The sequence below is a fragment of the Dermochelys coriacea genome, chromosome 1 (assembly GCF_009764565.3).
Source record: "Dermochelys coriacea isolate rDerCor1 chromosome 1, rDerCor1.pri.v4, whole genome shotgun sequence".
NCBI lineage: Eukaryota > Metazoa > Chordata > Testudines > Dermochelyidae > Dermochelys > Dermochelys coriacea.
In genome coordinates, this window is record NC_050068.2 from 265,195,576 (window position 1) to 265,207,925 (window position 12,350).

Here is a 12,350-nt window from a genome sequence, read left to right on the forward strand (position 1 = left end):
GGAAGAAAGAAACTGACTTTATTTTTGGGACGCTGGCGTCTTTACAAGTCATGGCAGCTAATTGAGTCTCCTTGACTGGTTTTGCCTTCAAGGGCAGGACTATGATTTGGGCACCACACCAGGATAAGAGGACCATAATGGGAACAGCCATTTACAGTGAGCACAAGGCAGAAATAACACTGTGGAGGACCATTTGGGGGGCAATTCGCCCTGCCATGAGAGTTGTAGAGCTGGCAAGATGATTGTGTTCCCTCAAAAAGGCACTTCAGAGACCTGATCTGGAGCAAAAGAGGGACCAGAAGGGAGAGGGATTCTTCCCAATTTAACCCCTCATGTGTCACGACAGCTCTGGGTGGGTTATTTTCAGTATAGCAGCAGGAAATGCAGAGGCTGTCAGTGGGCTTGTGCAAAGACCTGCTTTTAACAGAATCTCCTGTGGCAGGAAGAAACAAGGGTTAGGAGGGTTTTAGAACCCATTTGTGGGGGGCAGCATGGCATGTGGGTCCCGGATGTGGCACTCCTGGTGACTAGTGCGGCAGGCAGGGGAAGGAGGGAGAAGGCAGCTTGAGTGAGCTCACTCTGTCCACTCCTTCTTAATGGACAGATTCCACTCCCAGGTGAGATGGTCGTGCTTGTCATCATCAGTGAAGAAGGACTTGTTGTGATAGGTGCCCCGAGCCAGCATGCCCTTGGGTGCTTCCTCAATAGGTGTCAGGAATTCGTACTCCTCCGGCCGTGGCCCATAGCTGCCAACCATGAACGTAGCTTTATCCACTAGGAGTAAACAATCCACAAGGGAAAAGCCCATGAGGAGGGAAGTAAACAAGGAGAGGAAAAGCTGGGTTCATGAGTATGGATCACACAGGAACTGACGCAGGCATGAGCGGGAGAGGGCAGAGGCAGGAAGCAAACAGACTCACTGAATGAAACGATGCGAGATTTTTTTGCAGAGTCTATATATAGAATCTATGTGTGGAATGAGGATCTCCCTCGGGATAGCCTGAGAAGGGCTGTGTATGTACGAAAGGAAGAGGGCTCTTTATATGGTTGGAAGCTCTGTGGGGTAGCACAGAACAGGCTGTTTTTGCCTGTGTCCGTCGAAGGCTCTGTATGGAATGGGAAATTCTGAGATGGTGGGGTGGGCAAGATCTGTATATAATGAAAACCTGTGTGATGAGTGGTGTACACATGACTGCCTGTGTCAGTGGAAGGCTCAGTGTAGGATGAGAGCCTTTGAAGGGGCTCTTTGATCTGGGGGATATCTCTATAGGATCGGAGTATTTGTGTGCAGGGTTGGGAGTGCATATGAGGGATGGTGTGTTTGGGAGGAGAGGGGGTTCTCTCTTACTCACCCTTCACCCCCGTCCGGTAGGTGTGCTGCACATATTTCAATCCAGACACAATGTCCCTATTTACCTGCAAGAGGAAGTGATCAGGGATGAGTCTAATGAGGAGGGTCTCAGTGCAATCTCTCCTGCTCTCCTCCTCTCAACCACACACAGACATTCCTGTCCCAGCTTCCCCATGCCACTACTCTCCTTCTTCCCTGTGCTGGACAGGGTGGGACAGGCCTCAGGGCCCAACATGGAACAGACATTGCTGAGGGAAGCCCTGGCATTTCTCAGTAGCCAGAGATGAGTTTTCACACAACCTGGATACTTCTGTTTCTCTAATGTGCATCAGAATTCTTCCTCTCCTTGCCCAAGCCCCCATGGTGGTTTGGTGGGGCGAGTTAACCAGTCTCTCAGGAGGCTCTGCAGAGAGGATTGGGGGAAGGCTGAATGCAGGAGAAGCGCAAGGTTCACAGCTGAGCATTCCCATGTTAAACCCCAGAACCAGCTGATGGGAGTCATGCATTCTGCACAAAGAGATGGGGAAAGTCTAGGGTAAGACTAACTGAGCTCACTCCCTCACCTCAAGGGCTGCAGGGGACTGGGATCACTGAAGGGGTGGGCAGCTCATTCCCAGGATATGGAGGGAGATGGTTCAACTAGTTATTTAGCTAGTGTAGATACAGCCTCAGTAATCTCAATATTCTCCAGGAGAGTCAAAGCCTGGCTGCATCCCCTGCTTCTCCCAGTCTGGACACACTGCCTCACTGAAGCATGATTAACTCTGAAAACAACACAGCATGCTCCTTCGTATCCCAGGGTTCAGTCTGCTGTGCCTACAGTGATCCCAATCCTGGCCAGCCCTGGGAGCCAGGGAAAGAGTTAAGATAACTAGTCTGGCCATAGCCCTATCCCATCAGCAAGGGTAGGAAATTTAAGGAAACATTTCCTAGCAAAAAGAAGACTGGGGTGTAACTCTGGGGGTGTCATTATCTCTAGGCCTGTGTGCAGTAGAGCTGCATGGAAATGGTGGAAAATTTGTCCACAATAACATTTTCACTCTTTCAGTTCAGGTGGTTGAACATCTCTCAAATTTTGCTTTTCTGCAAAATGCAGCTATTTTTTAACAAAAACTTGTAAAGATGAACGTGTCTGCTCTTGCTCTTCAACGCACCCCATTTTCAACAGGAAGCAGGTGGAAATGGCATGAAACGCTGTTGAAATTTTTGGCAATGTGAAGCCATTTGGGAGGGCATAACACAATGCAGAAAATCTCAGATTCTGTGTAGTTTTGTCTTTTGCTGCATCTATTTTACCCACCTCTAGGTGTTTGGGAAGCCCAGCAACTCTCAGCAGATCAGCTTCACAGGGCTTCACTGGAAGCTTTTTTTTCCGGCTTTGGTTTGTGTGGAATCAAATTTTGCTTTGAGTCCCAAAAACTGAAAGCAAAACTCAGTCACGGCTACTGAGTTTCACATAATGACATGTATGAACCATTTCCAAGCATGAATTTTGACATGCAACCTCCAGTTCACCACCTGCTTCATCTGGTTCACACAACAGGCTTACAAAGGTTAGCAAACCTTTAGGTGAACGTGGTCCAAGGTGATTTGTAACAATACCCCAAATCACTTGAGTTTTATATGGTTCAGAGCATCATTTCCAACATTTTGCTCAGCTCTGGTTATCTGTGATGACTGGCTGGTGACTGGAGCGAGCACTGAGCAACCTATGGGAAGGGACCAGAGGGAAAGTGACTCACTTTGAAGTGGATCTTAACTCTGTATTCAACTCCTTCCTTTAGTACAAATGTCTCTTTCTTCAGTGCCGCAACATCCCCTGTAGAGAGAGAATCAGACAGATAGTTAGTACTGCCACAAAGAGAAGAAACCAGACTCTCTTCCAGGGAATGGATGTGCCCTTCCATCATTTTTTCCTATAGCGCACCTGGGAAATGTGCATGCAGGTGTGTATATGCAAGCTTCTTTATGAATGTGCATAAATACAGGTGCATGCATATCCATGTGTATACACAGGTATGTGCATGCATAAACATACATGCTCCTCTTCAGACACAAAAACAGAGCATGCTTGTGTATATATATTCATGTGCACGCTTGTGTGTGTGTGTGCGCACATGCATTCACAAGAGGCATGTGTGTGTGCAGATACACAAATGAGAGGCACACACGTGTGTGCAGATGTGTTTTGCCCTCCTGTTACTCCAGTGAACCAGGTGCGTAGCATGGCCCCCTATGCACCACATGTTAGGTGTTTCGCTCATGTGGAGTCCCTGGTTCTAGTGAGAGGGAGTGGAGGCTGGGAGTGTCTCGGCTGGAAACTCAGATGGGCTGCACAGTGTATGAAGATAAATGGCTTTGCAATGCTGTGCATGCGTGCATGCTGGGGATTTCAGTTGAACAGGAAGTATCAATGTCTTGCCAGTCCTGACTTCCTCTCTCTGATAAAAAGCCCATATAAGGTGAAGCATGACTCTCTCACCATATCCCCTGAAGCCAAAAGTGCAAGGTTGCTTGATACTCCAGTTTCAAAATGATGTGTTACTCTAACATGTACCTATATCTTGTGCTGGTAGGAGCTAGCTGGGTAGAAATCAGAGCATGCGCCTTTCCCTTTGTACAAAGAACTATAAGACCTGCAGTTCTTAGAGATTTCTAAGATCTTCTGCAGAGGAGTTGAAGATGGAGACCACAGACATACGTTTTTATTACTTCTAACCTTCTTTTTACTATAATTGTACTTTAAATAAGAAACTAGGCCCGAGATCTCCATAGGGAATATTCCCCTAGGGTTTACCTGACTTTCCACAGCACCAACTTCAAATGGGAAACAGGGCTCTGGAATTATCCTTAGACTAGAAATTTGGGCTGGACCTCTGATCATTCCCATATGTGACAAAGAAAGAAGTCTTCACCTACCCGTAAGGTCCATGGTGATTGGTCCTGGAGCAGTACCACATACCAGGGTGAGCCGTGTGACTACCACGTTGGGAGCTGTTGGGTCTGTAGGATTGGAAAGAGGAGGCCAATTGGCTTGTAAAATCAAAGTGGAGGGAGGGAGAGGAATTAAGGAATCCAGGGTCGCTTCCTCATCTCCCTGTCTAAAGAATGCTCTGTTATCTAATGTGGAATAATGACTGGGTTCTCTTAGGAAGACAGAACAATGCACCTTGCCCAATGGGAACCATTCCATAAACCACATCCCACTACCCCTCTAGAAGAGACTGTCAGAAACATACCTTCCACCACATAACGCTGCCCTAGCAAGAACTAACCCAGGCATAGCTGCCACCTTGGGTCCCTCTAGGCAGGATTCCCCCTTGAGCACATACCTGAGACCACAAGTCTCTTTCTCAGTAGGAACTCTCTCAGGCATGCATTCATGCCTCTACAAGCCTTGGCCCCATCCCAAACACCCCTAGCCACAGACCTGACACTATAGACCCTATCTCCATTTGAGTCCACCCACCCCAGTCAGGCATATATCTGGTAGCTTGCTCCCATATACCAGCAAGAGCAATGCATATATGTACTGTACCCTCCCCATTGGGGACAACCTCAATCCTTCCCCACAATGCATGCCACCATAGTGTCTTCCAACAACCAGGATTGGACACACACTGTATTTCTCCGTGAGCCTTTTCCATCAGAGATCCATACCTGCCACCACCGGCCCATCCCCCAGCAGGGATTTCTTATACTTAGCGAGGCTTTCATCATCCTTGTCCAGCTCCTGCAGCTCCTGAAGCGATTTCTGGGGTGGGGGCTTGTAGTTGATTTTGCCATCCACATCCTCCTCCTCCTCTTCCTCTACATGTAGGTCTGGGGTTTTCTCAGTCATGGTCTCTAGGCCTGAAGATGGCAATACAGCCAGTCAGTGGCAGAACAAAGCAGGTGGGTATTTGTTCTCTGGAGAAAACAACTCAGTCTCCAGGGTTGTCAGTCAGACACCTGGCACCATAGGTACTGGAACTAGGAGTTCTCACAGTGCTGCAGCACCCAGTGGCTTGAAGTGGTGTCTATCATATACAGGGTTCACAGTTTGGTTCAGTGGCTCTCAGCACCTCCACTATACAAATTGTCCAAGCACTGCTGCCTTGCATCAGCACCACATTCAATGTCGTAACCTAATGCCAAAGCAAAATGCTCAGAAATCTCATGCTTGAGGGTTGAATTAGTCTGTTGTTGCTGTTTCTGTATTTTCAGTTAGACATGCTTCCCCCCTTGTCTTTCTTTCTTGTTTCCCACCCGCCCCCACTGGCCCCCTGCTCTTTGTGGGGCCTCCAGGAGTGATGAAAACAACTTAGACTGAAACAATGAGAATTTGCAACAAGCCACCTTGTGCAACCCTAGCACAGGACTACAATAACTTGGGCAAGCAGCCCCAGCACTGATCAATGAGTTCACATTAAAAGCAACTGTCACATATAGAAGCATGGAAGGAAATAAAAGTCATTAAGGAAAAGGTTTAATTTTCCTGCTTCTAATGGGCTATAAATAACACTTAGAAATGCAGAATTTACAAGGAGGTAAAATACCTGATAATGACTCTCTTAACCAAACAGATTAAATAAACCCTCTTTGCTCAAGAAAATGAATCCTACTAAATCCAGCTGCACATGTCCCAGATTTTCTCTGCTGCACATGCCCCAGACTTTCCTTGAAAATAGCTCACTTCATGCAATGACGGGGTCCACTTCCTGTGCAGGAAGGAAATGTGTGGTCTATTCCTATGACAACACTTGCCCCAGCTGCAGACCTGTTCTGAGCAGTAGCATTTCAACCATAAGACATCTCCGAAGTGAGAGGAAGTGAGAACTAAAGCCAATGAGCAGTTGTCTCAACGCGGGCTTAGACAGGACCTGCTCACTGGATTTCCTCTTCCCTGAGGACAACGGTAGGTTCTTTCCCCATGGAATCCTGGGATTATCCCAGACTTCCAGAGCCACTTCTGCAGTTGGTATAAATCAGTGCAGCTGCACTGAGGTCACCAGTTGGAAGAATGAACCTACTCTGGTGGCTGCACAGAAAGAAGTAAAGAGAGACAGAAAAAGCAGAGAGAGAATGAGGAGATAGGTGGATGGACGGAGAATGGATGGCCAAAAGGAGAGAATGAGGCAGAGTAGGGGATAAATGGCCGGAATAAGGAAGGAAAGGTTGAGCGGTTGAGTAGATAGGACTGTAGGTTCTGCCTTAATGAATCAGATGATTGGTCCATCTAGTCTGGTATATGGTAGTGGCAAATTTTTGATGCTTCTGAGAAGGGTTTAAAAAACCCCAGCCACAATGCCATAGCCAATGGTGAATACTGCACATCGACCAAATCATTCTTTGCTGTGTGACAGTTTTGTTTGATTTGTTCTATATATAGTGGACATTCATTTTAGTCACTGACCGTTCATTCTTGTGTCATGGACAGTATGAAAAGGGGGAATTGATACACTTCCACTTTACCCTTAGTTATTTTGAATTTCTCTATCAATTTCCCTCTAATTCTTCTTTCTAAGTAAAATGACTCTCCCAGGATGAGTTTGTGAATAGAACTGTGCAAGGCTGAGTCACACCCAGCTTGGCAGCTTTAGATACTACCCCAGTCCTGGTGAGACTAATGGAAAAACTCCAGAAGGAGCATATTGGCAGATGCTTTTGGTGGCGTAAAGGTGATAAGATACATAGACTCACTAAAGAGCCAAGGAACAGACAGATTTGGTCATGCCTTCCAATGGATAATACATATTCTATGAGACTGCATTACAATTAAACCTTTGAGTGAGTCTGGCACTAATGTGGAGAAGTCAGTGGGGAGATAAGGTAATCTGAGACAGCCCTACGGATGAGGAGAAAGCTCAGATCTTCCAATTGGTGATTCATTGCAACTGCACTTATTTACACCAATTGAAAAATTAGTTCAGGGAGTCTGCATTCCATGGCAAAAGAACCTGAGATTGTCCTCATGAAAGAGGAAATCCAGGCCTGTCCCAGGACCCTGTGGGAAAAAATCTGATTGATCCCTCAGCTTCAGCATGAATAATGCATGATGAAGCCCTGAAACTTTTGATCATTCCCTGCACCATCTTGTCTGCCTGCCCTCCCCACTCCTCACTTCCTCCATGAGGGTCTTTATGATTTATGATAGAGGGAGACACAGAGGGAGAAGGAAAAAAAAGTCATTGATAGAGGGAAAGGGAGGGAAGTGAAGAATAGAGTTTTGTCCTGGAATTTCTGGTTACTCCCCTTCCCTCAGATCTTCCTCCTGCTTTGCCCAGGGCTGAGGAACTTTTCCATCAGAACTAGTGCAGAGGGCTCCGCTTCTCAGGAATTCCTTTGGGTGCCCTAAACCTCCCAGAGATCTTAGTAACCCACTGGGCAAGCTGGAATGGCAGACTACCTGATTACCTGAGTGAGCCAAAGGGATAGGGCTCTGGCTAGTCCCCTCCTGGCTCATTCGTATGCCTACGCTGCTGATCCCTACTAGATGGAATAGGTCAGACCCATGCCTGAGTTTTACTTCTAGGGTTCAAGGACCCAGTCCTGCTTTCTGCAAAACTCCCATTAACTTCAGTGGGAAAGGATGGGCCTTCTGTGCATGTGTATCCTCACTCACTACTGTCATCTACAAAATGGAACACATCAGAGCTTCTCCTGGACACCTCAGTTTCCTCCACTATGTTTGTTAGTACTCACGGGTGTGGTTTGCCTCACTGGCCCAACAGGAAGGGCGTTGCCCCTGGAGCTCTTCTGATATATTGTCTATACACTAAATGGCAACTTTTACAATGAAAAAATAAAATTAACCCTTAAAACACTTTTGGAAAGAAATTAAAGATTTGTTTCCTACAACGAATGCTTTCTCTTTCCCTATCCACTCCCACAGATTCTTTGGCCCTCCCTGTGTCCCTGCCCTGCCCCTTGACACCTCCCTCGCTTCACGCACTAGATTTCAAATTGTGTCTGTGAGGCCCGGGGGCTTGTCTCTGGCCATGGGGGAGAAACAACGGGTCAGATTTAGGGAGCCCCTGCCAGAAAGTAACAGCTTCAAAAGGCAAAGAGGAAAAATATCATAATCATTGGTGTCAGCCACCCACTCTGGCAGAGTCCCAGGGCTGAATGGGCAGGGGAGGTTGAAGCTTCAGAAGTGCTTGCAGTAGGTCAGAGGGAGGCATGCTGACAGGAGGCAGCAGGCCGAGAAAGACCTTACTGCCACTCCCTGTGCTGTAATGGTATCTGCCCTGGGCATAAATAGGGGGCATCAGCCATTTTACCAGCGCTTCTTAAGAGCATCAAACTCACGTACAACGGAACCCCCAAACATAGGGCTTATCTATGCAACAACAATCAGGATTTGGCAGAGGGAATGCAATGGAATTTTCCATGATGCAGGGTAAACTACTTCCTCTCCCAGCCCCACCCTCCAGGCATGAAAGGTAAAATATCCCCCTGCCTGAGCAGGCCTCTTGAGAAAGCAAAGCATAGCATTATTTACCAAGAGAGCCTGGGCAGGAGACAACTCCCATCCCCCTCGAATCCTTCACCAGCATTGCCCAGGCTCACTGATAGCGCAGTGCAGAGCTGAACTCTGGCTGCCCAGCCATCTCCCCTTTCTCCTCACTGCTGTCTAACTTCCCTTTCTGGTGCAGCCAGGACCATCCTCTTTGCATTTCAGACCCTTCCCTATTGTCAAGCTGGGCAAATCAATCCTCCCTCCGCCGCAGGGAACAGGCTCAAACTGTGGTAGCACAGCGAGAAGGCTCTTTTCCATCTCCTCCTCCCCCGAGTTATCTGCAGTTATACTCACTGGCTGGCGTCTGCGTCCGGGGACCCTCTCTGCTGTCTGCGCTCAGTTTTGAGCTTTGGCCGTTAGGGCAGGAAGGAAGTTGAAGGGGAGGAAGAAGAAAAAAAAAAGCGCTCACACTTGAAGAGGAAGCCCTGAGCTAGCTGCAGAGTCACTGCTCATGCTGCAGTGCTCGCTTTATCTGGATCCTCCGACATCTTGATCAACTGGGTCTGAGGAGCATCCTTTCCCACAGACAGCCTGTGTGTGTGTGTGTATGTCCCTGTGTGCTTGCATGTGTTTGGCTATGGGTGTTTTGTATATTACTGTGTACGGTACCTCTTTGTCCGTGGCTGAAAGTCTATGTGGATATGGGAATATATTTTTGCATGCATTTGTGCTCATATGTGGGTGCATGTACTGCAGTCCTGATTCTTCTCTCACCTTCGTTTTCCGCCGGTGTAGCTCCACTGATTTCAACAGGGTTATTCCTGGGGGGGGGGGGGAGGGTGTAGATATAGGTGTACATTACAGAGGCACCCCCATCTTCCCCAAATTTAAGGATGGGTTTAGTTTTCCACTTAAAGCAGGGTGTGAATCCCTAAATTAAGCATGGTAACTCACAGGAATCAATTATCCTCAAACATGAACAACCTCGGGAAGGAGAAACTTTTTCTATGTGCTTTTCACACTCTTTAGAGCCTGCTTTTCAGACACGTAGCAGGTTTAAAACCATTTCCTCTTTGAAATGCCAATAGAGATTCTGTCTTTCTATTCCAACATAGAACATCCTCACCAAGTGCACATCTAATGCCTCACAATCACACAGAACATCCTCACTAAGTGCACATCTAATGCCTCACAATCACACAGAACATCCTCACTAAGTGCACATCTAATGCCTCACAGTCACACAGAACATCCTCACTAAGTGCACATCTAATGCCTCACAATCACACAGAACATCCTCACCAAGTGCACATCTAATGCCTCACAATCACACTCAGATGCCAAACTTTCCTCTGACCTCATACTTTTCCAGATACAAATACAGTAACACATTAAAGACTTAACCCCTCCAGGTACGTTTACAGGCACACACCTTAGAACGCTCAAGAATCGGTAGCGGAGGGGTGGGTGTGTAGGCACCACTAGGTAGGTTTTATAGTCCATCCAGCTGAGATTAGAAAGAGTTATTGTTTCTGTTTCAGTGTGATTGTTTGAGTGTGATTGTGAAGAATTGGATATGTGTGTTGGGTGATTCTGTGTGTTGGAACTGAAAGCATGTTTGTTGTAGAACCACAATCTGAGGGCCAAATTCTTCTCTCAGTTACACTGGTGCAAATCTGGAGTAAATCCACTGATTTTGATTTACTTCAGATTGACATTAGAGTAGGGGAACAGAATTAGGACCTGTGAGTAAACAGATCATGCAAAAGCATGTGAATTGAGGCTGTTGTGAAATGGGGGAGGGATAGCTCAATGGTTTGCCCATTAGCTTGCTAAACCCAGGGTTGTGAGCTCAATCCCTGAGGGGGCTGCTTAGGGATCCGGGGAAAAAAATGGGGATTGGTTCTGCTTCGAGCAGGGGGTTGGACTAGATGACTTCCTGAAGTCACTTCCAGCACTATGATTCTATGAAAGCAAATGTCACAGGTGGAGATTTTTAATGATTGTGTGGAAAGGAGATGTACCTGAGCAACTTTAAGTGAATGAAGTTTTGTTGTTGCTTTTTGGGGGTTGGAGTGGGAGTGGGAGGGAAACATACAAATCTGTGTGTATATGCATGTTTGTGTATTTAAGTGTGCAAGTGTATGTAGATATCAAGATGTACATATGTGTGTATATAGCTATAGGAGTGTGCATGGGTGCATGTAGGAAGGGGTGCATATAGCTTGTGTTTTATAGGTAGGCGTGTATAATGTATATATGATATTGTATGTGCAAGAATGTGTTTGTGTATAGCCATGGATGTAGCAGTATGTACGATGTAGCCTATTGGATAGAATGCTGGAATGGGATTCAGCCAACCAGTAGCGGCACAGGGAGGTGAAGTGACCTGTGACTTCGGGCCAGTCATGTCACCACTCTGTGCCTCCGTTTCCCCAACTGTAAAATGGTAGATGATAAATCTTAGCTCCTTCGTAGATCCTTTGGGATGCAGCAGTCATGTGCAGCTCAGACAATGGAACCTACCTAGCAGTGCCCACACACCCACCCCTCCCCCATCTGCTCTTGAACATTCTAGAGTGTGCCACACCCTGATCACCTCAGTTCTGACAGAAACTGTGATGGGGAGGGTCATGCCTAGTGGTCAGAGTTGGAATCAAGAGTCCAGGGTAGCATTAGAGTGAGAGCATGGATGGAGAAAGAACAGGCTAAGGCTTGGGGAGTCTTGTCACTGTCAGTCAAAAATGAGTTCCAAGCCCTACAAAGACACTGAGCAGACTGAGAGGCTGTTTCTTTTTGAGAGGCTTATATACCTGGTCTGGGAGTCACATGGCCAGTTCTTAGCTTGTGGATTGGCTGGAGCCTAGCGCAGGAGTGACTCATCATCTTACAAGTTCCTTCCAATCACCAGCTGCAACAGACCAGAAGCAAATCTGGAAAGAAGACCCTGAACATAAGAATGGCCACACTGGGTCAGACCAAGGATCCATCCAGCCCAGTATCCTGTCTACCGACAGTGGCCAATGCCAGCTGTCCCAGAGGGAGTGAACCTAACAGGTAATGATCAAGTGATTTCTCTCCTGCCATCCGTCTCCACCCTCTGACAAACAGAGGCTAGGGACACCATTCCTTACCCATCCTGGCTAATAGCCATTAATGGACTTAACCCCCATGAATTTATCCAGTTCTCTTTTAAACCCTGTTATAGTCCTAGCCTTCCCAACCTCCTCAGGCAAGGAGTTCCACAGGTTGACCGTGCGCTGAGTGAAGAAGAACTTCCTTTTATTTGTTTTAAACCCGCTGCCCATTAATTTCATTTGGTGGCCCCTAGTTCTTATATTATGGGAACAAGTAAATAACTTTTTTCTTATTCAGTTTCTCCACACCACTCATGATTTTATATACCTCTATCATATCCCCCCCTTAGTCTCCTCTTTTCCAAGCTGAAAAGTCCTAGCCTCTTTAATCTCTCCTCATATGGGACCCATTCCAAACTCCTAACCATTTTAGTTGGCCTTTTCTGAACCTTTTCTAAGGCCAGTATATCTTTTTTGAGAT

General features: G+C 46.9%; 2 protein-coding genes across 4 annotated transcripts in view; one reads left to right on the forward strand and one right to left on the reverse strand.

Annotated features, from left to right (window-relative positions):
• ARHGDIB (Rho GDP dissociation inhibitor beta) lies at window positions 1–9,301 on the reverse strand. Of its 2 annotated transcripts, none has more exons than XM_038387934.2 (6): window positions 9,147–9,301; window positions 5,012–5,203; window positions 4,271–4,354; window positions 3,094–3,170; window positions 1,353–1,416; window positions 1–774 (listed from the first exon to the last, which is right to left on the reverse strand). In XM_038387934.2, exons 2-6 carry the CDS (start codon window positions 5,190–5,192, stop codon window positions 575–577), a joined length of 606 nt encoding a protein of 201 aa, XP_038243862.1. In that variant the 5' UTR covers window positions 5,193–5,203; window positions 9,147–9,301; the 3' UTR covers window positions 1–574. The 2 variants fall into 2 exon arrangements, with proteins under 2 accessions (XP_038243862.1, XP_043347212.1); XM_043491277.1 differs by lacking the exon at window positions 9,147–9,301 and adding an exon at window positions 8,835–9,104.
• PDE6H (phosphodiesterase 6H) overlaps window positions 8,698–12,350 on the forward strand; it is a 23,983-nt gene continuing 20,330 nt past the window's right edge. The window contains exon 1 of one of the 2 annotated variants that reach the window (XM_038372271.2): window positions 8,698–8,775. The gene's annotated coding sequence lies outside the window, so the exon portion shown is untranslated. The remainder of the gene's footprint in view (window positions 8,776–12,350) is intronic. The other variant, XM_043491287.1, reaches the window with a different exon arrangement.

Coding starts and splice junctions, on each gene's coding strand:
- ARHGDIB (XM_043491277.1), bottom strand. CDS start 8,889: ATGCTGGTGAAGGATTCGAGGGGGATGGGAGTTGTCTCCTGCCCAGGC. Junction 1,417..3,093: donor GAGTTAAGATCCACTTCAAA/GTGAGTCACTTT, acceptor TTCCTCTTGCAG/GTAAATAGGGACATTGTGTC. Junction 775..1,352: donor CTACCGGACGGGGGTGAAGG/GTGAGTAAGAGA, acceptor GTTTACTCCTAG/TGGATAAAGCTACGTTCATG.